Source organism: Ammospiza nelsoni, chromosome 22 (genome assembly GCF_027579445.1).
Source record: "Ammospiza nelsoni isolate bAmmNel1 chromosome 22, bAmmNel1.pri, whole genome shotgun sequence".
Classification (NCBI taxonomy): Eukaryota; Metazoa; Chordata; class Aves; order Passeriformes; family Passerellidae; genus Ammospiza; species Ammospiza nelsoni.
The window spans coordinates 2,015,059-2,038,584 of record NC_080654.1 but is presented as its reverse complement, the minus strand read 5'-3'; the positions used below and the strand labels follow the sequence as shown (position 1 = coordinate 2,038,584).

General features: G+C 42.8%; 1 protein-coding gene across 2 annotated transcripts; it reads right to left on the bottom strand.

Annotated features, from left to right (window-relative positions):
• Nucleotides 1-411: 411 nt before the first annotated feature.
• On the bottom strand, nucleotides 412-15,949 carry GABRD (gamma-aminobutyric acid type A receptor subunit delta). Of its 2 annotated transcripts, none has more exons than XM_059487451.1 (9): nucleotides 15,620-15,949; nucleotides 8,778-8,890; nucleotides 8,164-8,231; nucleotides 7,585-7,805; nucleotides 6,706-6,788; nucleotides 5,288-5,425; nucleotides 4,223-4,378; nucleotides 3,457-3,668; nucleotides 412-3,137 (listed from the first exon to the last, which is right to left on the bottom strand). In XM_059487451.1, the coding sequence occupies exons 1-9, from the start codon at nucleotides 15,685-15,687 to the stop codon at nucleotides 2,838-2,840; spliced, it is 1,359 nt and encodes a 452-aa protein (XP_059343434.1). In that variant the 5' UTR covers nucleotides 15,688-15,949; the 3' UTR covers nucleotides 412-2,837. The 2 variants fall into 2 exon arrangements, with proteins under 2 accessions (XP_059343434.1, XP_059343435.1); XM_059487452.1 differs by having other exon boundaries at nucleotides 4,223-4,375.
• Between the last annotated feature and the right edge of the window lie 7,577 nt (nucleotides 15,950-23,526).

Sequence of the window (23,526 nt, the reverse complement as noted above, 5' to 3'; positions counted from 1 at the left end):
TTACTCACAATAACTGGCCACTGCACACTAGAGGGACCAGGGCAGTGCTTCCTTTTCTGCTCTTTAATAACTTTAATTCCCAAATCATGGATTATTTTCTTATGATTTGCACTCCTCAGGAACTTGCTGTGACTATTCCTCCAGCTGGATTTAGTCAATAATTTCACTCTTAGCAGAAGTTACCAACACTGACAGGCTACATAATAAACTAATAGCTGGAGAAAACAGTGGGATACAAATAGGCTGGATTCTGCTTTCCCTGCAGAAATTAATCTGATTTTAAGCTAAGGATTATTTCTGATTTTTACAAGTATAACAGAGAAGGTGGTGGCACCGTGGTCTTTCCAAAAGATGTTGTATTTTTGTGGTGATGGATCATGGAAAAAGCAACAACTTAGTAAGGAAAAGGCATTGTAAAGTCATGCTTCTGCTGCTTTTATTCCACTCTGCATTAAATCATTGTATGGAGCAGTAGGATTTATTCAGAGGAAGGCAGAAGAGGTTGCGTTTCCTTTGAGAGAAAGTGATTATGACCAAAAACACACTTAGAAAAAAATATTTGTATTTCTGAAATGCAGCATTCCATCAGCATCAGGAACAAACAATAAGAAAAACAAATTAGAAGGAGAAGCAGGAGGGAAAGAAAAAAGCTTGATTACCTGAATATATTGAAAGAGATGCAGATTTGCATTTGCTTTTCAAGTAAGGTGACATTTGAGTGATACTTGGCCTTAATTCAGTATGTGAGCCTGAGAAACAATGGTAAATGGTACCATGAAAGTACTGATTGGGTGCACTTACCTAGCTGAAGGACAGGATTCGTGTCTCCTGAAGAGCTTTTCTTCTGGAAAACTCAAAGATACAGGAAAGAAATGATTCTAGCAATTTTTCAGACGATGCAGTGGAAGGGTCTGACTGAGATTCCACAGCAGCTCAGTGGTGAGATGTGGGAGCAGAACCCAGGTGTCTGTTTGGTGGTGAGGGCTGGGTGAAACAGTCACAGCTCGATGTCACTTGGGGTTTTCCAGCACTCTCTTGGCTGATAGAATTTCCATGATAACAGAAACTAAAGATTGAGGTGAACCTAACCTACAATGGAGCATATTTTCTATTACAGCCCAGTTCAAGATCATTATTTTTTTCTTCAAAGCGTTCTCTTACTTCACTGACATGAGCAAATCTCATTCTAAGTTATAAATCAGTGCTAAAATGTTTTAACTTTCCATGCTGGTCATGTGAAATCAAACTTTAAATCACAGCTGAGTTAAGGCAGGAGGAATGTGCACATACTCCATGGGGATCAAACCCTCCTTTCACCCTTATTGCAACTATTTATTGTCAGCCACACGTTCAAGAGCTGCATCCTAAATCCAGCAAAGCTCTTCCCTCACCTACAGCCCCTGGCTTGGTCTCTCTCCATGCTCTTTCCATTGCAGCTTTTCAGCTTTTCTTCCTTCTCTCCCTCTCTCTCATTTCACCTTTTCTTTTGTGGCAGTCTCTATTTTTAAAGCAACCTCTCACTTTCAAGGCAACAATATCCTGAAAATAAATTGTCCTTTTGTAATGTATTACATTGGCTTCCTACATTAACAATATTTCAGTTTTAATCCATATTCCAATATATTTGCTGTGGAGGTTTTAGAGAATTATTGTGAAACTAGTTTGTTGTGAGTACTGTGTTCACTTGCTGAGCTCACTGAGATTATTTACAGAACCAAGTGTTATTTTGCATGAGTTGGGTGAGAGATCTAGTCCTGAATTAAGCAATGTGTATGAGGACCCATAAATTTCACTGTTGAATAATGGAAGTGAAGAGGCCTAAGAGATTAGGTCAGCCTCTGAATAAAACCAGCAAAAATATCCAAAGCAACGGAATAACTTAAAGACAGTTATGAAATTTTTTTACTTCCCTCAGCTATTTAGGGACAGATTCAAAAAGGATATTTTCAGAGGCACACATGGTAGATTCTCAGTGAAAATTAACAGAACAAATTCTAAAGTCATTCCTGCAAATGGAGTCTGACTTCCTTCATTATCGAGCACCTTTCAAATTTTCTCCAATCTAACACAGGAAGCCTGAGCTTTCTCTGTGGTTCTAAACCACTTTATCTATTTTGGGGGCTATTAAACTAATAAACATTTCTGTGTTTAAATGTTTAAACTTTCATTAGCTCAGATCTGAAATGTAATACAGTCATTATTAACAATTCAGTAGAATTTTATGTAGTATATTTTATTTCATGCTGTGACTAAGAGCATTGAAATTTTTCAATACTTTACCCAAGACAAATAATATTTTAAGAAAAAGCCTCCATTCCCCTCTATTCCCTTTTACTTTGTTCATGAGATTTTTCTGATTAAAAACTCCAACTTTAGCACTACTGTTAAACCTAGGCCAGCCCACAGATGCAGAGAACCACTCGTGCAGAAGTGAGGAATGAGCTCTTTCATTACAAATAAAAAGGAAATTATCTGAGTGTGAAAAGCCAAATCTTCATTACTGATCAACCTTGAAGTGGAGGAAAACCATGGTCATTTAAGATTTAAACTTTTGCTACAAATATGTACATATGAAAAGTTGTCTCATGGAATTACAGGAAAGGAAGAGCTGGACTTGTTTGGCAGAGTGCAGTCTCAGGTATCAAATCAGGTCAGCAATAAATTGCTGCTTTAAGTAGGAATTCATAGCAGGACCTTCTTGGCTTTGGAAGTGTTTGAGATCGGTGGAAAATACTTTGAGAAGAGGTGCCTCAATTCAGTTTCAGTGAGGGCTTTTTAGCCTGTGGGTATTGTTCAGTTTGTAGGTCTTGGGAAGAATTTTCCTTTTTTTGTTGCCTTTACATTGTGTATGCAACCCAGTATATAACATTGACTGCTGCAAAGGCTGCTGGGAACACGGCTCTGGCATAAATGTCAATGGTGTCAGCATCAATGGGCTTAAAGAGGGACTTCAGGCCAGTCTTTTTGTCCAGTTTCATTCCCTGCTGCTGTTTTGTCTCTCCAGTTTCTATTTCTATTGTGCCATATGATCCTGGCAGGCTTCTGGGAATTCGGTGCTGCCTGTTGGAAATGGCCAGTTCCTGGTTCACCCCAGCTATGGAGAGGGAAAACAGAACAATGGCATTCTTCACGTTGATCTGCAAAGGAGAGAGGAGAATAATGGCAATTTACAGGGCAAGGACAGTGTCATTTATCCAAGCTATCCATGCCACCAGCGTGGTGAAACACCCCTGGAATCCATATGTGGAGAATGGGATTTAACCCCTGCTTTGGCAGAAGTGATGGAAGCTCTGTGCTACCACATATAATTCTGGTTATGGCTTTCCATGCTCTGAATTACTGAGGTACCATCCAGAACATTCTCAAAGCATTTCTTCTCAGGAAGAATTTGGAGTAAAAGGTCATAAGCAGGGTGATTGCTGTGGCAAAGTTATTCCCAGAATCACACTTACTGACCTCTGCACTCTGCCTTCTCGCCTTGATCTTGTTCTTCTGCTTTTTCATGTAGTCAGCATTGAAATGTGCAAAGGCATATTCCACCAGAGCAGCAAACACAAACACATAGCAGATCCAGAAGTAAACGTCCAGGGCCTTGATGGCAGAGGCTCGTGGGAGTGAGGATCTGGCACTGACCATCAGGGTGGTCATTGTGAGAACTGTGGTGATACCTGCAGGGTGCCATGAGAGAGAAATATGTACACTAATATACATAAATATATTTATTAATATTAATTGTTATCATTTTCACAGTAAAAGCCCCTTAATACTGTGGCTTCTGATTTTCAAAACTTTTAAGAAACTGCATTTGTATGACTAAGGCAGCTTTGAACAAGTTATTCTTGGTTTTGTCCTAGACCAGGGGAAACAAAACCCAAATAATTAACCCTCAAACACTTTTACATCTGGACTGGAAACCCTTAGTCAGACAAAAAGACCCACAGGCTTCAGGAACATTTTTTTGCCACTGTCCCGGTTCCTTCAAATCAATTCTTTCATTTCTTTCACAGTCATTACTGCTTTTAACCCTCCCTAGGTGCTTATTTGCTGTTCCTTACTGAGGAACTGCTCTGATAACACGACAGAAATTAAACCAGGAGAGAAATCTTTCAAAGAACCCCCCCGTCTGCAAATGTAAACATAAATGCACCTTAATGAGGATTATCAGAGCACAATTCCCACTTGAGCACTGCCTTCCCCAGAGTCCCCAAGCCATCTGTTTTACCCAGTGACACCCTGGCAGGCACGGCTGACTGGCTGATCCAGAAGGACACCCACGACATGGCCACCAGCAGGATGGAGGGGACGTAGGACTGGATGATGTAAACACCTCGGTTCCGCCGAAGGTGGAAGTGGAGACTGAGCCTGGGAAACTGACCTGCTGGAAAGGAGAGCAGGCACAAGAGATTCTGGCTGTGGGAATTACACTTAGATTGATATTTAAATGACATTTCAGATAACGACACAAAGCTACACTCTTTAGCATCCTCTGCACAAGGGTCACAAAAAGCTTTTTTGATGCTGTTGGATTGATGCTTCCTAAACCCTGCACGAGGTTCTGCAGCTTTCATCAGCTAAGAATAGGTCAAATGATTTGTCTCAGGTCATATCAATGCCAGATCTGAAAATAAAATCATGAGTCTTCTCAAATAACAGTATTGCTTCAAAATGTGTACTGTCTTATCATCTGCTGTAGAAAGTCCTCCAGATACTAAATTTAGATTTTTTAAAAGGCCAAGTTAATTTCAAACTCAAAAAAGAGCTTAGAGGAGATGTGCAGCATAAATGAGAATCTGAATACATGAAAGAGGATGAAAAATCAGCAGGAAAGAAATGACTCCAATCTTGTACAAACATTGCAATAAGCCCAGTGATAGACATACACACCACTGACTTCTACGGGGTAGAATTAGACTGATCTGACTGTACGTCATAAGCTCCAGAACATCAGGGCTAATGGAAATTTTTCTTGATCTGAAGTTGCAAATTAGGTCAAGAAAATGTGAGCTATACCTCAAGTGCTTTTATCAAGTGCTGTCTGGCTACTCCGCACAGGATTTTGTCAAGCAGAGAGAGCTGAAGGACAGAACCTGCTACAGCGGCTACCTAGAGGCTCAGCAAAGAATGGCACTTCTCACAAGTGGAAGATGAAGGAAACTCTTATCAGAAACCTGACAGGTTCTTAAATTAGTCACTTAAGGAGAAGGATTTTCTGTTATAGATAGAGGAGGTTTCTCTCTGCAGGAAAAAAGTCAGATACTGTCCCTGAATTGAAGAAAGATTCTGTTACCAGATTTGAAGTTCATAATTTCTGTTGTGAACTGGTAGTTGGTAATTGTGAATTGAGCAAGCTGCAGCTTATCCAGCCCGTGGATCTCCTCCTGGTTTTCTGACCAGTGGTAGACAATGTCCTCTGAAGAGTAGCCATCTGCCAAAAGAAAGCTGAGTAAACACAAAGTTCAAGGCAGAATTCAGAGCTTAGAGAATTAATAGTAGAAGATCTCTAATTTCTCTGCTATGCTGATTTCCAGCAGACACGTTGCAAACGTGCTGAGATTCAGTCAGGATCATTCTCTCTGCTTTGGAGAGGTGCAGGGCACCACAGCCACGACAGAAAGGGGGATATGAATGAGAGGATTTATGTAATATGCAAATCCACAGGAAATCAATCTTTCCTACTTCTGCTGTTCATTGACAACTTGCTACTAAAGCATCCATTTCTTTAAAGAGACTTTATTTCTGTTTGCTTCACTGAAATGAAAACCCTCAAATTCAATTAAAACCTTCAACCCCCACCAAAACTCCCTGCAGAACTCCCTGGGAGAGGGAAGGAATTGCTGGGGCACTGTCTGCTGCCTCTGCATTTGCTGATTATGTAAGTAAAACTGTAGATTGCTATTTTTGACAGGATAAAATGGTATTGTGGTTAACAGCCTAGAAAACAAAGTCAGTGACAAAAAAGAAAACCAGAAACCTGCATCAACAGGCCAAGGGATCTGCTCAGGATCTGCTGTTCCCAGATCTCTGCAACCCTCAGGACCTGGAGGCTCCTTGATCTAAAATCCAGATTCACTTTCCCTGACTGGGTGGTCCCTGCTTGTGTCAGTGGTGATTTTCATTCAGAAGTATTAATGCTCATGGGAATTACATGCTGATCATAGATTAAATACAAGCTGGATAAAATATAAATCCATTCTTCACCCTCCTTTGTGAGTACAAATGAATTAAGCCCATCCATGCAGCATTCTGATGGATTTCTGTGTAACAGATACACGAATGCCAAGGCAAGTTAAAGAGCTGTGTGAAGGTTAGTCACAATGGCATTCATTAAAAGCAGGGAATTCTCTTTTTTTCCTATTTTCTCATAAATTAAAAATAGCACATCACATTTTGCCTGTGGGCTTTTCTACTTGTTCTCACTAGATTTGATACAAGCCTCAGTAATGCCAGTGACTGTCACAACTGCACAAGGTTTCACATGAAGCACAAAGTTCCAAACATTTGTCAGCAGGACTGTACATTGTTCAGTCCTAGAGATTTGGACTGGACCAGGCTTGGACTGGTATTGAAAAGTGCACAGTGTAATGCCCAACACAGGGATTGAGGAGATTTCTGTTCACTTAAACCCCAAGTGACTAAAGCAGAGTCATCCCAGCCCAGTCCAGCTATCTCAGCTTTACACAAAGCCCAGAGGTACTCAGCCCTTACAGCTCTCCAAATCCAGCATGCATTCCTGCTCATCCATGGGGTACTTGGAAAGGTCCATGTCACAGGCCACTGTTGAGGTAATCCTGTGTGGAGCAACAGGAACACCAGTTAGGGACATTCAGACAGAGCCTTTTCCTCAGAACTCAAAAGACTGAGTGGAAAACTTTGAAACTTTAATGCTAACAAAGGAAATTGTTTTCAAAGTCCTGCTGGCTGCTGCCTGAGTCTGTGGGAAACCCAGAGGCAGAGGGAATTGAAAAAAGGTCAAATGACTCGTGTAACGTCAGAGGATTCTGCAGCTACTGATGATGATAAAAAGGAATTTTCTGATTCAATCTCCTCCCTTTCACTGTCCCCAAGATCACTACCAATACCTTAAGGGGAACTTTGGATTTACAGTTTCAAAGGTGCACATTCATTATTTTTCAGAACACTACACAATTAACTGTCAATATAGTTACTGAGTTCCAGCCACAGCCCTCTTCAAAAGTGAGAAATGCTACTTTGTGTGTGTGAAAGATGGGGGAGCTGAGTCTAAATCAGGCTCCAAGCTCCCTTGGAAAATAAAGTGAGGGAGTGGAGAACAGAATCTTTGCTCTGCATTCAGCGCCTCTTTGCCCAGTGACCAAAGACATGAGGGGCTTCTCTCCCACTGAGGGCATTCTGGACAGGAGCAGTGACTGCACAGTGCAAAATGTGTTAGTGCTGCCAAAGGGACCTTCCTGACTTCTCAGAAAGAAAAGAATAGGGGGATAGGAGCTTTCCTTCAGTTTTTAACCAATAATTATTTCAGGAAATCCTCCTAGGATTGCTGGCTGATTATAGAACATTCAAAAAGTTAACACACAACAGAGAACACTTGTACCGTTTGTCACTCACCTGATGCTGTATAAAATGACTCCATCTGGCTGGAGCCTGATGAGTTTGTTTTCCACAGTCACATCATGGAACCAGGCAGACTTGGCATTGACTATGAAGGTGTCTGGTAACCAGAGCTTGTCCACAAACCTGCTGTCCAAGCCCAGAGTTTCGTTGGTGTGGTTGTAAGACAGACGATCGTCTCGCCAGCTCTGGTGCAAAAACACTGTCATGGTGTATTCCTGTGACAAGAGAAATCCTAACTAAGAAGTGATGATGACAATGATAATGTCTTGGAACTTAGCCAATAATCAATGTCTTAGCCTAGGAATATATTATTTGCTTTCAGTGCAAATACATATTTTTATACTTAATCAGCCAGGGAGCTGCCCAAGCATTTGTATTTTGGTTATATGCTCCTGCTATGGATAGGCACAAGCTATAAAAAAAGTGATTCAATATCAATGTTACACATAACACATTGCAAGAGTTGCATAGGTCTTGACAGAGAAAATCAGTTTACATAGCTCAACAAATACAGCTTCTGGTTTTGAACCTTTGCTTTTTTTAAAGCAAAACTAAAAAAATCTGATACTGTACCATGTTCACTTCTGAGATGTGGTCAATGCTGGCTACTTCAATTGCCAGAGCAACATTAACGGGAGGACCTGAGAAAAAAATGTTTGAATGTGGTGATTTATATCATCATGGTACCCATAAAAATATCAATGACCCCTGACTGTTAATTCTCTCATCAGTTCACTGAAGTGTTTCCCATTATAAAGTACATTCTTAAAGCAAGAGTTTTAAATCTTTCACCAGTTGTGCCCTCAATTTCCAACAGCACACCTCACTTCAGAGATAAGAGACACAAGATAAAATCACAACTACTAAAAATCACAGAATCCTTTCTGGAAATCGCTTTATCTAGTTTAAGACAGCATGACTTCAAGCAGATGCAGAAATTATCACCATTTAATGAAATACAAAATTCCTTCAACTTAGATGTCAACGATTTAAGAACTGCATCAGAAGACTGTCTTGCTGTTGAACAGTCTGTCTCTTGTCAAAATCAAGCAAAATGTTGATTGTTATTTTTTTCCAGCATCCAAGTAAAAGACAATCACAACTTTTTAATTATTTAAATATGAATTTCACATAAACATCAGAAGAATTAAGAACCAGAGAGACATTATTCATTCTCCAAGTCTCACCTCCAATCCCAGGCCTGAAATTTCTTGCATAACCTTTCATCAAATCATCCAGGTTGGGCAACCAGGAGATTTCAATGTTGGAACCTATGTAATCTCCGATGTCACTCATAGCTCTGGGTGAAGAGAATAAATGTCTTAAAATTTCCCATGTTTACAAACAGAAGAATGACAGCAAATGGAAGTTATTGGCCTATTTTACACCTACAGTAGAATCAGCTATACTGGAGATTTTTATAGGTAGGAAAACAATTTCAGTTATTTCTCTTTAAACCAAAACAAATTTCAGGCAACACTGTGGTATCTTTAAGTAGAAGCACATAGTTTTAAAAGTTTATTTCTTTATTTCAAAGTAGGAAAAGTAGATGTAGAAACTTAGAAAAGCATGAGGGAAAGGAAGATACTCTGTATACTGCCTAAAATGCATCTGTGAACTCTGAAATGCAGCTGTGACAGCTTCTTACTATACAACAGCTGAGATCAAGAAGGCTGGAGCATTGTCAAATGTGGCAGGAAAACAAGAAAAACTGCACATCTGGAATGTGGACAGCAGGCAGCAGGTTTTGCTTGGGAGAAGATGTGTTGCTGTGGGATTTGTGCTCCTGCACAGCCTCTCCCAGCAAGCAGGCTCCCTCTCTCAGGTGCCTCTTCTTGCCAGGCCAGTGATGCTCATGAAGTCTTTGGTTGCCATTTGCCAGCCCCTCAGCCCTGGCAGTGATGTGGAAATTCTTCCATCTCTTACAAACAAAGGCAAGGTTGTGTTATCTTCATTATCTGCTAAACCTGGCAGGCTCCAGTTGAAGATCTGAGCCTGCTCACGTTGTTCCTCTCACTGCACTGTGACTGACAGGGCAGGAGGAGATAAATGAGGGGTGGGACAATGACAGCACCATTTGCAAAGAGAAAACTTCCCTGTGGTTTGAGAGGGCCTGAGACTGAAGCAGGTACTGGATCAAAGCTGCCTGAGCACTGGTTTAGCATCTTCCACTGAGCCCAGCTATGAATGTGGCATTTGAGAGGTATCTATGACTTGTAACAGAAGAGAAATGGTTAAATATCCATGGAAGGCAGCAGAGTAATACACCACAAACACATTCTGCCTTGGTGCTTACATAACTTTCTTAGAGTGTTCATGTGACATTGACCCACATAAAGCACATGGTTTTTCTCTCCAAAATATGCCAGCCTGGGCACTCAGCTCAGCACAAGCAGTTATTGCCAGCACAGGAACAGAGCATCCCACAATAACCAACTCTTCTCACAGAGACTGAAAGGAAAACCTTTGATTGCCCTGGTCTTCAAATTCTTGTCTGGACTCAATTATATAAGGAAGGAGTTCTGGGATTACAGTGTGTAAATGTAAATTTTGAGCAGCACAGCCACTGAAATCTTGCATTAGCAGAGCTGTCAGAGCTTCTGTGACCTCCCAGCACAGGGACCCTGCTCCAAGTGCAGCTTCATTAGTTCCCAGCAAAATGGGATGTTAAACTGCACTGCTAAGATTTCCTTGCCATGAGCACACTTGTATGTTCCTCTCCAATGACCATCCCAGCTACTTCTCAGGTCCCTCTGTCTCTTCTGAGGAACATGAAGGATCTTGGAACACTCCAAGATGTGTTTTCAGCTACATAAATTGGAATAACATAATTGATTTAGACAAGAGCTTTGAAGATTTATAACGGATGTTGACAGAGGTTTTTTCCTTCTTTATTGGATCTCATCAAATATATCAACACTTCTTTCTATCAGACTGCTGGTCTTTCAATCATCCAACCTCATTATTTACTGTAATGTAATTAGAGCTTTATAAGAAGTTTGTTTAAAAACATACTTATTTGTAATTCACAAGTCCCAGCCATAGACATAGAAAGGTGTTTCTAATCAGTAAAATGTCAGAGATCCTTTTATATGTAAAGAATGATATTTTATGTCTTTTCCTAATTAAATAGCTGCAGTACACTTGAATGAATATATCTGCTGAAAATCTCTTTGACTTCTCAATAGAAGGTGATGCTTTTCAGCTTCTGTTGCTAAAGCAGCAACCAAGTTCAGGAAAGTGTTTTGAAAACTGAATTCAAGTCAGGAGGTGACAGCACCATAGTGATGTGTCCCATGTGCTGATCATGTTTTGACAAAGCTTGGAGTTCAGCTGTTCTCCTGTGTCAGGATTCTGTTTTAATGGCATTAAGGAAAGCCAAGGAGCTCAAAGGAAGTTAAAATGATGAGAGTCGGGTTAAAGACTGAGGGCTACCGCCTGCCATGTGTTTTAAGAAGATTACAATCTAGAGGGAGTTTTACTTAAATATCCATGACACAATTAAAATAAATCTTGTTTCTATTATTAATAAAGCCTTAGGGTCAGATCATCAGTGTAACAAATGTGCTGGAGTTAGTGGAGCTATATGCACTTAATACCAGGGGGGTTATTAAAATATTACAGCTGAAATAATTTTATGGCTCAATTTACCATGTGGTGAAAACCCCTTTGAGTCATTCCTCTAGACTTCTACACATCACATCCAGTGCTTTAAAGTTACAAAAAGAATGGTGGGAGAATTTCCTTCATCCTTGATAAGCAGTTGGGATTATAAATGGCCTAAAATATTATTCATTATTGTACCTGAAAAAGAAAGCCCAGCATAGAAAGGATGCATTGGAAGGGATTAACTTCTCATAGTGTAAGCAGTAAGGATGAAAAGAAAGGCAACTGTTATTAGTTGATTCAGCAACTTCACTTCCTAATGTAAGCTGCTGTAAAGCTTGTTTCAGTAAGGAAAAGGACTTTGTAAAATCAAGATATTGACTTGTTAAATCCAAGGGGTGAAAACCTCCTGAGAAGCTTCTCTTCAGTTTGCACAGGCCAGTGTGGAGAGCCCCACTGCTGAATGGCAACAGTCCTGGGGACCTCTGTCCCTCTGGAAGTCATTCCCAAAGGGAAAGCTGAAGATGATCACACTCTGACTCTCTACACATCTCATTTCAAGCAGATATTTTTGAGGATATGTTTGCATCTGTCCATATCTGGAGCACTGGGAGAACTTCAGCTGGGCCCATTGAAAACAGATTACTGCTGTCTAAAGCATGGAAGCAATAGTGAGCTCTCCTGCATAGACAAAGGGAAAGGAAATCCCCATTGATAAACTGCACACGCCTGTGGAGTTCCTCTGTCCCTAATATTGATAAATATTGATAAAGCAACTCCAAGCAATGAATGTCACATGACAGAACTAACAAATGTCTCTTTCAGAGCTAAGTGTGAGCAGTTCCGGAATAAAAACTTCACATATCCCAAAATCCTTCCAATCCACGCTGACACCTCCCTCCCAGCTGCTGCAGGACCAGGACTTCCTACAAATGTGGAGTGATCTGGGGGGAGAAACATCAACCAACTTGGCCAGCACATCTTCAAAGGGCCTGTCAGCCAAGTGAGCCATTAGCCTGTCTGTGCTCCCTTCCAGAACACTGCTTGAAAACACTTGCTAGAAGTTTATCAATATTATTAGAAAATATCTGGTATTTAAATCACACCAAAGCAAGAGGCAATCTGTAAGTTCCATGTGAATGAGAGCACAACAGCAGCTGAGCAAAGGATAGTATTGGCAATTTCATTTTTCCCAGCAGTGCCAAATCTCCAGGATGACTGCAAAAAAAGGCTCAGAATCCTTGAGTCAGTGGCCAGCAGGACACAGATTTGAGGCCTCAGTGGTCAGGAGGGTGCACTGATCTTCTGAAAAATTTACAGACCAGAAAGATGTGGAAAATTGCTTTTTGCATCTTCTGTTTCTTTCTCTAGATCTGCTAACCTGATTCTCTTGGGGATTGTAACATTGTTGTTGCAATTAACCTGGCAGATGGAAAAACCAGTTTGACTGGAGGACTGGGATCAGAATGTTTCATTTTGATAAGCATTTGGGACAGATGTCCCAGATGTCATCAGCACTGAAGAAAACTTTTCCTTGGGAAAAAGACAAGGAATATCCTGCAAGGTCAGTGAACAGTCTGACCTCTGCCAAACTCCAGGATTATCCACAGCAGTATGTATATCCTTCCCATCTGCCATTCCAGACTCAAAGGGAAGCTCACTGTAAATATGTTTTGTATTTTGAAATGTAATTGAAAAGGCATTAGGCTTAATTCATGGCAACCTTTAGAACATCAAAGCCTTTCTGGCAGTTTTAAGCTACAGAAAATGGACCACTCTTTGCATACATTCACGTGTTAAAGCTGCTCTGTTTCCACAAATAGAAGTAAAAGGCTTAGGGAGACACACAGCAGAGTGACAATTAAATGCAAGAGTATAAAAGTCACTTAACAGAGCGGAAACTTAAATATTAAATATACACCTATTCTAATTAGAGAATTAAAATCTCTTTCAGTGAGAAATTACACAGTACAGACACACACCCCAAAACTCTTTTCAGAAGTGCTCTTTCCTCACACAAATGAAGAAATATTTCCCCAAATGTCTTTCTGCAGATGATCTCATTCACTGTGGCACATTTATTATTGCAGCATCCACAGCATCTCAAACCCTGATAAAACAGTGGAAGCCACAGTCTTTGTCCTGAAGACCTGTCAATCATTTAAATGCCAGATTCCTTGCACTAATCACTGTCTTGAGCAGACCAAAAACCACTATTTATAAAAAATGTTTACCTGACTAAAATGTGCTCACTTAGGCTGAATTTGGCTCATTCACTTCAGACAAACAACACACATGACAGAGGAATTGCTTTACACAGAGCTGAAACACCCCAGGAGGGTTTTCAGAAATGCTCCGAGGAAGCAGCCTGCATGCATCCCCCACTTCCCCCCTCTACCCATCCATAACATTATTTGCACTGGTAGTTTGGCTTTTGGGAAGTCTTTTGTCTCTTTTGTCTTACTGGTGAATTTCAAAATCACCAAAATGTTCTTCCTTTTTTGAATATGGCTTTTTTTCCAATCTACAGTGCACAGAACTCAGAAGCAGAAAATTTAGGGGTGTTGGATGGCCTCTATCATCAAAATTCAGAATCACATTGCTTTAGAAAACAAAAACAGGGCTTTGAAATGAAACCATTGGCAGCTTTGCCCATTAATATGCTGCTATTCATAAAAGCATCTCGTACCAAAAATATTTTTACTAATGAAAGGATAAAATTTCACTTCAGTTCTGTTTAACTGATCCAAAGTACACACACAAGCGAGGCTACTCCCTTTTTACAAGATTAAACAGTGTCCTGCCATCGCCACCCTAAACCTGAATCCAAACATAGAAGCTTTCCTTGGCCATGGAATGTCTCACACTTTGAAATATTTGGAAGACTACAACCTGAACAGTTGCAATTTAAGTTGGAATTTGCCTTGCCTGAGTCTGCCACGAGTGGATGTATTCTTACCAAAATACTCATCACTATTGTGTAACTGGAGAAAGAAAGTCAATTAGGGAATTAATAATAAAATAAATAATGTCTCCAATGAACACATATCCTGGCAGTTGCTGTGCCTAGGAGCAGACCTTGGAGACACAGGCTCAGAAGACTGACTCTTCCTCAAAATTCCCTCTTGTTTTTGGTCTTATGTACTCCAACATCACTTTTCAACCCCCAGCTTCAATGGTAGCCCAGTTGCAGAGGGAGGAACAGGATCACTGAAATGATGGGCAAGCTGTGGGTGCCCTTAGGTAATAAGCAGTATTTCCTCTGCCTTCACTGTACCACTGGATTGCTTCAGAGGATGTCAGGATCTGACCCTGATAACAGATTCAAGGTCACAGGATAAATCATTCTGTCAATCCTGACTAAGAGCAGTTGACTTGACACTTTCTCTGATCAGGTTCTTTTCCTTCCCAGAGAAAAAAAATCAGATCTCCCTGATTAATTCCAAAAGGTGTAACAACAATGTTATGTTTTACTACAGTTCCCACTTTGCCTCTTCCACTCCTCTGAAGCTATTAAGGATGTCTGTGAAGCAGGAGATGTAAGACCCCTTTAATGCCACAGCCACCCCTGCTCTGGGGGGTGTAGGCATGTTTTTACATGCAGCAAGTTCTTTTTTACTCCCCCCTCTATTTTCATTGCGTAATCATGCCAAGCTTTCTCCACATCCAGCCTCCAGATCTGGAGAGAATAAGAATATACCGAGACCGGCGCTGGTTGCCTAGCTAACACCTTCAGAGGAAATGTGACTGAGAGCTGCAAATATACATCTTTTTTTCAAATTTATTATTTTTAAAATGGTTTGAGTTCTCCAAATTTTTTTCCCCTCAGATCTCCGACAGTCTCTTCCTGCTAACCCAAGTTGAGGAGACTTAATGAACTCATTAGAAAGGGATGGTTGGATTTTGGGGTTTTAATGGCACCTATGGAGGCCCTAAGCAAAGCTATTCAGCTCGTACCCCACTGGTTGTGCTGGGGTTTAGGGAAGAGTTTCATGTTCGAGCAGGCCCCTACAGAGCTGCTGGAGGGGCTGAGGCTGAGCTGGGATATTGCAGTGCCTCACAAAAAGTGATTGCCCCCAATTTAGAGTAAGAGCCCTCGGGAAAAAGGTTCCAGGAGCATCCTGTTAAAAACACAGCCCTTGACTAAGCCAAGAAACTGCTGCTCCACTGGCAGAAGTGCATTCTCGGCTAGGGAATGAAGAAAGAAAAAACTGAAACAGATGAGGCACATTAAGGAAACTCTTCACTCAAGGGCCCTTTTTCTCCTGAACACGCACTCCAAGCAGTCGTGGCCCATAAGTGCAGAAATCGTCCCTGGGCAAAAGTGGGAGCCCCAGCCCGAGCTGGCATCACTCACTCCAGTACCCCGAGAGAACGGCTGCCTGAGGCCAGGCTAAGAAAGAATGAGAAGATGTTTTCTTACCTGATACACCTGTGCTGTTGGGTGCACAGTAGAATCAAGGCAGGAAAAACCCAGGTAAGAAATTCCATTTTACTCCCATTTATTAGACAGCAGCGACCAAAACCCAGGTTCCCCGGCTCTCCTGGCAGCTCCAAAGCTCCAGTGGCTTTGCCATTCTTGCCTGCTGCGCTAAGTTGAGGCTGAGTTTAAAGCGATGGATGGTTGCTCAGCAGCAGCAGCCCCCACAATCTCCACAGTGCCCGGGAGCCATGCAGGCAGCCCGGCACGGAGCAGGGAGCAGGGCAGCTCTCCCCTCCTCTCCTCTCTTCTCCTTCCCTCTCCTCCTCTCCTCTGCGGGTGGCTCAGTCCCGCCCGGCTCCGCTGCCCTGCTCCCGCATCCCTCCCCTGCCGCGGGCTCTTCCTCCGGCCGCTCTGCCCGCCTGCGAGGCTGCTTGCCGAAAATAACCTCCAAAAGGATGGATTAATCCCACGGAGCGGGGTGGGAGCAACTCAAAGTGCTCCGGAGCCACTAATGTCCTGCGCGCATCGTGCCGGGGAGGAGCAGAGCAGCTGCAGCCGAGCCCAGGGCAGGGGCGGCCGGTCCCGGGGCGCTCGGGGGCGCGGAGCCGCCGTGCCCGCTCCGCACGGGGCATGTGAACCGCAGGCACCGCCGCCGCCGCCCCCCCCCGCCCCCCCGAGCTCCCGGCAAATCCCGGCGGCACCGCAGCTGCAGCTCGGCTCCCGGCATCGCTCCGAGCGCCCCGCCGCTGGAGCCGGGGACCGTGCCCGGGGAAATGCCGCCTCTCCGCTGCTGCCTGCGCGCTGTCCCGGCCCGCCGGTACCACCGAGAGGGGCAGAGCCCGCACGCAAACTTCTGCCTCGCCGCTCTCGGGCTCCCGGGGTCTGCTCTACAGAGAAACGCTCGGAGCAGTTCCCTGCTCCATCCCGGGCTGCCATCGTCCAGCTTCCACCGCCTGTGCCTCGCGAACTCCCGGTCCCTCCGCCGCCTCCCGGGCACCGCCGCTCCCGGCACGGGGCCAGCGCGGACCCGGCCACGGGGCTGCTCGGGACCTCGGGCTCATCTTGACTTGCAGGTCAAACTCGCTTTTCTCCTCCATATTCGCTCTTTCCTTCTCTCCTCCTCCGCCTCCTCGGCTTTTTGGTGCTGTTCAATCTCGAATGACAATTTTAAAACCAACCCACAAAGGAAACAGTGTGAAGGAGACATTTTCATAAAACAAAAATTATTGTGCAGGTACCTTAAACTAATGAACGGAGGCACCTGGGGTACAGTGTTGGATTCATCTTTTTGTCTTCTTAGTTGTGTATTGTTATTTAGGACCAACATTTCAAATGGCTACTGAGGGGTGGTGGGTGAGAGGAATAACAGCCCCATGAAATCCAGGGGAACAAATGTACACAACACACACACAAATGTAATACAACAAATACAGGCATGTCATAAACCTGTGAGAATAGCGTAAGAGGTAATTTTCTTTCTGATCTTTTCCTCCCTCTGCCCATCTCAGTGGCAATCCTGCAGATAACATCCAAAAAGGAGGAAAAGACACAAATTTAACTCTAGGAGTCAGATTATTGCATGATATTTTTTTTTTTAGGAGGTAGGTTGAAAGATTTTTAATGGAATTTACCTGGTGACATGCAGAACAGAGTGACTTTGTCTCTCCATCAACACATTCACACTTTTTGGGATATTTTCAGCTGAGATTTTTCATATTTTTCATATTCTTAAGGCTGATGGTGCTGTGGGCTACGTACCTATGCTGAGAATTCCTCAGTGTTGCTCTCCTCTGGCTGGAGAGCTGTCACCTAATTTACCAGTAAAAAATAACAGTTTTCTATATCTTCAGCATATAGCTGTAAAAATAACCCAAAAATCCACAGAGGCACTTTGGACCTTTGGATTGTCTCTGAGTGGATTTTATGTGTGGATGACACGTGTAAGTATGTGATGTGTGCATTTGTGTGTTGATATAAGCACACCATGTTCTGATAGGACAGACCTTGCTACAAAACTGACCAGTGACACAAGTGAAAATACAATAGCAATCCTAAAAGACATGTGAGAGTTCTCTCAGATAAAGAAAATACATTTTATCTACAAGGGTCTTATTATTTCCTCATAAAGGATGAGGATAAATGTTTGGTCATTCAGCCTTGGATTTAGTTTTTTGGTTTTACATACAATACATATTTAAATAGACTGGTACATATATATATACATACATACATATATATATATATATATATATATATATATATATACACATGCACAACCACCTCAAAATAAATAACTCCTTTTGCCAAAGGGAAGAGAGAAGATAAAATAATTAAGGTCAACAATACATTTAATTTCCTACATTTTTAGCTAAATATCCCAAACTCATTACAGTCAATGACAGATTAAAATTGCTAAGACATAGATTAAGAAACTATTAAAATTGCCATTAAAACATCAAAACAAAACAAAATAAATAAGCTCTCCAAATCTTTCTCATCTAATCCTCTTGAAAATAATTAAAGCTTTCCTTTAGCTTTAGCTCCCAGCTAGGAACTGTCAAATAGTCTTAAAAAGATGGCCCATGATACTCAATGTTTGCTAAGCCTTTTTTTCACTCTAACAAACTTCTCCTCACTCCCTGTGGCTGCAGGCACCACCTTCCATGGAAATGTCCATCCCAGGCTCTGACCTTGCATGGGGGCTCAGGGGCCCTCGGGGACTGTGTGGGGTCATTGCAGCTCCAGCAGGACCAGGCTGCCAGGTCAGAGTTACACAGCTCGGGGCAAGCTTTGATCTGGGCTGTAGTAAAGCTGTAGTAGATCTGTGGAAGCAACACAGACCCTTAAATCAGTGTTTCTGTAGTATTTGTCTATGCCAGGTCAAATGCCAAGGGCTCCACGACATCTGGACAATTTTACGATGACATTTAATGATTACTATTTATTAAATCATTAGTTATTACTACTATATCAACAATTACTAATTCTTGAAGTATCTACCCTACTCAAACACTAATAAAGGTCACAACTTTGAAGTATATTTTACAACACTGAAGCCAGAAACCCACATTTCAGTATCTGTCAAGAATTTTCCTTGTGGAACATGTAACAGGTATGAATTCTCCCTGATCACAGACATCCATCCTTCTGTAACTGCTACCATACAATCATTTATTGAATGGTGTCATTTGATGGGATTGAGGAGAAGCATGTTCAGTGATGTGGGCCAAAAGATCAGTTTTCAGTCATTTATTACTCAGGATTTTGAGACTGTATCAGAAAGACATTATTTCATTTTATGGCTGCACTGCATTACCTGGTATTCTTAACAGATCATTTTCTAAATAGAACAGGTGGTTTTACTGCCAGAAAAATAAAGATATCATATTGTCACATATAATTTTAAGAGGCAAAAAATGTACCACAGGGATAATTAGTCTCACCCTCCCATGATTCCACCTAAGCAGCTCGTGAAAGACTGTTGTGGCAACATCGCCAAATGTCTCTAGATATATAAATTACACACATATGCCTATTTTTGTAAATGAGATTTGGGAATATCAGTAGCAATTGCATGGTGGAAATATTTAGCTCGTTTCAGAGGTTGTACTGTACTTGCACTGTCTGAACATCCCCCAGCCCCAACACAAACGTGTCTGTATTTAATCAGTATCTGGATAACCACAATATTAATTTCCCTTTCTCCTTAAGTACTAGGAATATAGTTTTTATCTGTTTCTAAATGTTCTGTAGAACATCTAGTTCCTCCCTCAATCTGCATAATTTTTTTTATAATCATGAAGCACACACTGCAGCCAGACACTTTGCCCTCCTTTTCTTTTCTTTATGCAACAGATTTGGGATGAAATTCCCCACTTTTCCCCCAAGCCAGAGCTAATTCCAGGACCAGGATGACAGTTTTACCCCAGCTCTCAGGAGGGCACTCCCAGCTGGTGCCATCCCAGGCCATTCCTCCATCAAGTGCTCTGACAGCAAATGCCCCTCTCATTTTCTGTCCATACATCTGTAGGGATGAGTCATTGGGAAGATGCTCATCAATGTTTGCCATTATTTACAGTCCGACAAATCAATGTTTGCCATTGTTTACAGGCCAACATCGATCCCTATCAAACAACAGGGCAGACAAGTTGTGTTATGTAATTGATATGAACCACCCTGCCAAAATGCAGATTCCATTATTGGCATGTCTTCCTGCCTAAACGCCAGAAAGCTCCAGAGATGAGCTCCTGTCACCTTGGAAACGTTCGGGAGGGAAATGCCAAGTGCCTGTGGAAGCACAGCATGCAGCCACACAGCACAGGGAAGTGGCCAGCTCTGCTGCCTCTCCAGCTGATCCTGAGGTGCCACTGCAGGAACTCCACAGAAATGCCTCTGAATTGAACCCTGGCAGAAAACAGCAGGGATTTCATTTGGATCTGCTCACTCCATTTCCCAGTTTCTCCAGGATGGATCACTGTGGTCCAGAACCCACAAAATCTGGAAGAGCTGCATCAAGCAAAGCCTCTTTTGTACATTTCCAGGAGCTTAAATCTTAAAGATTCACTGGCTTCAAGTTGATAGACGTAAGTTGTAGATTGAGAGATAAGAACTTGGCTGGGGAGCCGTAATTTCCTTCAGAGGAACTGCAGATCTCTTCTTCCTTTCCTATCTGTATGAGAGAGAAAAATCTACATTGTCTTTCCCTAAAAACACATTATTCACCTGACACAAAATCATGACCCTGGTTGATGTTATTGTTATGAAATTGAAATAATTCAAACAGTTGTAAATTGGGACTGAAAAAATACCTTGAAAAAAAATATCACAAGAAACTGACAATCAGTGATATTTCCAGGTGTTCTTCTGAATGTTTTCTTGAGGGGAAAATCCGTGCTTGGATGTTTTTCATCCCAACTCGAGGAATGTGGGAACTGGCAGGTTCAGAGTTAACACAGTTATAACTATTCCAGATCTGCAGAGAGAGCTATACAGTTAATCACTGCATATTTTTAGCCTACATCTTGTAGCTTTAATCCTGCAAATGTCTGTATGTAATTTGTTTTATGTAATATGAATAGATGCCATAAAATCAAGATTCCACCATTTATAGAGCTAAGAATGTCCGTGTATTTCTCAAGATTGAGGACCTACAGCATAAATATGGGACAATGCACTGGTCACTGTGAGTAATTTACACTCCATACTGTGTGTGCCAGTGGAAATAAATGCTCAGATTAGCAGCATGTGCTTGGGATCAAAACCTAGACCTTACTCTCATAGCAACGATAACAATTACAGAAATATTGCTTACAATTAAGGAACGTTTTCAACTAAATAAATCTGAGAATGCATCTGTCTCTGTGTACAGATCAGGGTGTATTTTGGTGCAGATGATGTCTCAGTATTTTAATAACTGAATCCCTGGGAGTCTGTGAATAGCTGGGTTTCTCTGGCACGTCATCGAGGCCTAGTGCCAAGAGTGAGGGAGCTGCTGTGCTGTGGATCCAGCTGCTCTGGTCCTTGACTTTGTCAAGGTAACGCAAGGAAGAGAACAGAGAGGAAACCCAGCTAATCACCAGTTTAGATAGAATGGCCTGCGTTGGAAGGGAGCTCAAAGCTCACCCAGTGCCACCCCCGCCATGGGCAGGGACACCTCCCGCTATCCCAGGTGGCACCAATATAGGGGCCTGAGTAAATGTATGTATGCAGTAAAAGATCTCTGTATTGTATAAGCGACCCTGCCCCAATTCTAGTTATTGTAAATGGGCTGCAGCTGTGATGTCCTTAATTGGGTGGCAGCTGTGGCCCGTGGAGGTAGCTGGGATAAAAGAGGGTGGGGCGGTCAGGGAGAGACTTGGAGGAGCCCTGATGAAGAAGCAGGAATAACACTGCTGTGAAGAGCTGCTTGTGAGGAAGCCACCCAGAAGGTATGGACTTTAGAAATATGAAATACAACACTCCAAGCCATGTCCAACCTGGCCTTGGACACTTCCAGGGATGGGGCAGCCCCAGCTGCTCTGGGCACCCTAAATCTGGTACTGAACTCTTGAATTCAAACACACAGGCTCAGGAGATTCCACTGCAGGACAGAATATTCAAACTGGTTCATTTTATGAACACAAACATTCACTATGAGTATGTAAATCACTGAAATACCATCTAAAGACTTTTCATGTAGTGATTTTGTGCTTATTTATAACAATTACAGAAGTTCATACAGAACCTCTAGAGCTGGAGTTGCTGTTGAAGCCAGAGGACCTGTTCAGAATGTGACATAATAAATGGGCAGCATGAGCAGTACATGATTTCTGCTGAAATAACCTTTAATTAGTAACTAGTGGGGAAATGCTTTTTGTCAGGTTAGTACAGGCTTACTTCTGAAAAGACATTTGAGACAGATTCCTTTTGGATTAAAACTTGGAAACCTTCAGTATTCTAATATGACTGCTCCAGCCCCAAATCCACAGGACTTCACATTGCAGCAAGATTAAAGGGTTTTAATCATAATGCCACCAACTTGATTAAAATTTAAAAATGTATTTGAATAAGCATTAATCTGAAAGTTCACTGAGAATGTCTTTGGTGTTGGTTACCTGAACCAGATGTCTCAGACAGGCAGCACAGGTAGATGTGCTCCCACCAGGGTAATTACTGACACTAATACGATGGAATTGTTAATATTGCTGTATTTCCAAAGTGTAAATCATTCTTCTAAAGAACGTGCAAAAAGCGCGTCAGTGTCTCATATTCTAATCTGCCTCTGAGAACAAATAATGTCAACAATCGTCAAGTAGGAAAACTCCCCAGAGAACTGCTCAAGATGGCTCAAACCTCGAGAACTCAATGATCTGAACAACTGCGAAGACCCCAGGGACATCGGACCCCCGGCCCAGGGACCCCGGCCCTCGGACACCGGACTCCGGCCCAGGGACCCAGGCCCTCGGACACCGGACTCCGGCCCAGGGATCCAGGCCCTCGGACACCGGACTCCGGCCCTCAGGCACTGGACCCCGGCCCGTCCCGGCCCGCACCACCCCGCGGCCGGGGGGGGGACGCAGCGAGCCGCGCCGGCAGCGCCGCCCCGCGCCCGCGGCGGTTCGGGGGCGGATCGCGGCCGTGCGTGCGCGGCGCCCCCGCGCGCGGTGGTTGGCGCCGTTGCCGTGGCAGCGCGGGCGGCGCGGCGGGCCCGGGCCGGGGGTGAGCGCGGTGAGCCCTGAGGGGACAGCGCCGTGAGGGGACAGCGCCGGGAACACCGACACTGCCCCGGGGTGTCCTGTGGGAGGGCTCGGGCCTGTGCTGTGCATGTCGGCCTAATTTACCCCAAACTTTGTTCTTTGGGAGTTGGAGCCACACAACCTCACCACGCAGAGGTTTGGCTGAAGGCGTTGGGGCCGCTGCTGCATTGGCTGCGTTTGATGTTTGTGCCACTTCTTAGTGCCACCAACATCCCTAAATCAGTAGCCAAGCGTAGGAATCCTACTTGGCTTTAAGGTGGTTTCTATCATTTACGCATTCCTCCATACTTCAAATCCTGGGGTTTGTTTTCTCTGCTCCTTAACTGGAGAAAATAGATGCTCTTTTGTTGTTGATTCTTCTTGAGTTCTGCAGAAGGATTTACATAAACGCACTCAAAGCTGAGCCACCTTCGTTAAAATTAATCATATGTCCAAGTCCTTCTGTGGGTAAGATGTGAAATGCTCAACCATGTGGTAATAACTCATTCTAGATGACATACAGAGTTTACTGCATTCTAATAAATTGTAACAACATTTGGGAAGAGTTTGCTTTGCATTGGAGAACTCCACAAGACTCAAGGAGAAATAATGTTTGTTGGAGTTGTGCCCAAATAATCTGGGGTAAAATCATAGTATAAGTGGATAAAATACACTCAGAAGGTTTGTTTTATT

Coding starts and splice junctions, on each gene's coding strand:
- GABRD (XM_059487451.1), bottom strand. CDS start 15,687: ATGGAATTTCTTACCTGGGTTTTTCCTGCCTTGATTCTACTGTGCACC. Junction 8,232..8,777: donor TTTCAGGCCTGGGATTGGAG/GTGAGACTTGGA, acceptor TTTTTTTCTCAG/GTCCTCCCGTTAATGTTGCT. Junction 3,669..4,222: donor GCCTGCCAGGGTGTCACTGG/GTAAAACAGATG, acceptor GGCACCCTGCAG/GTATCACCACAGTTCTCACA.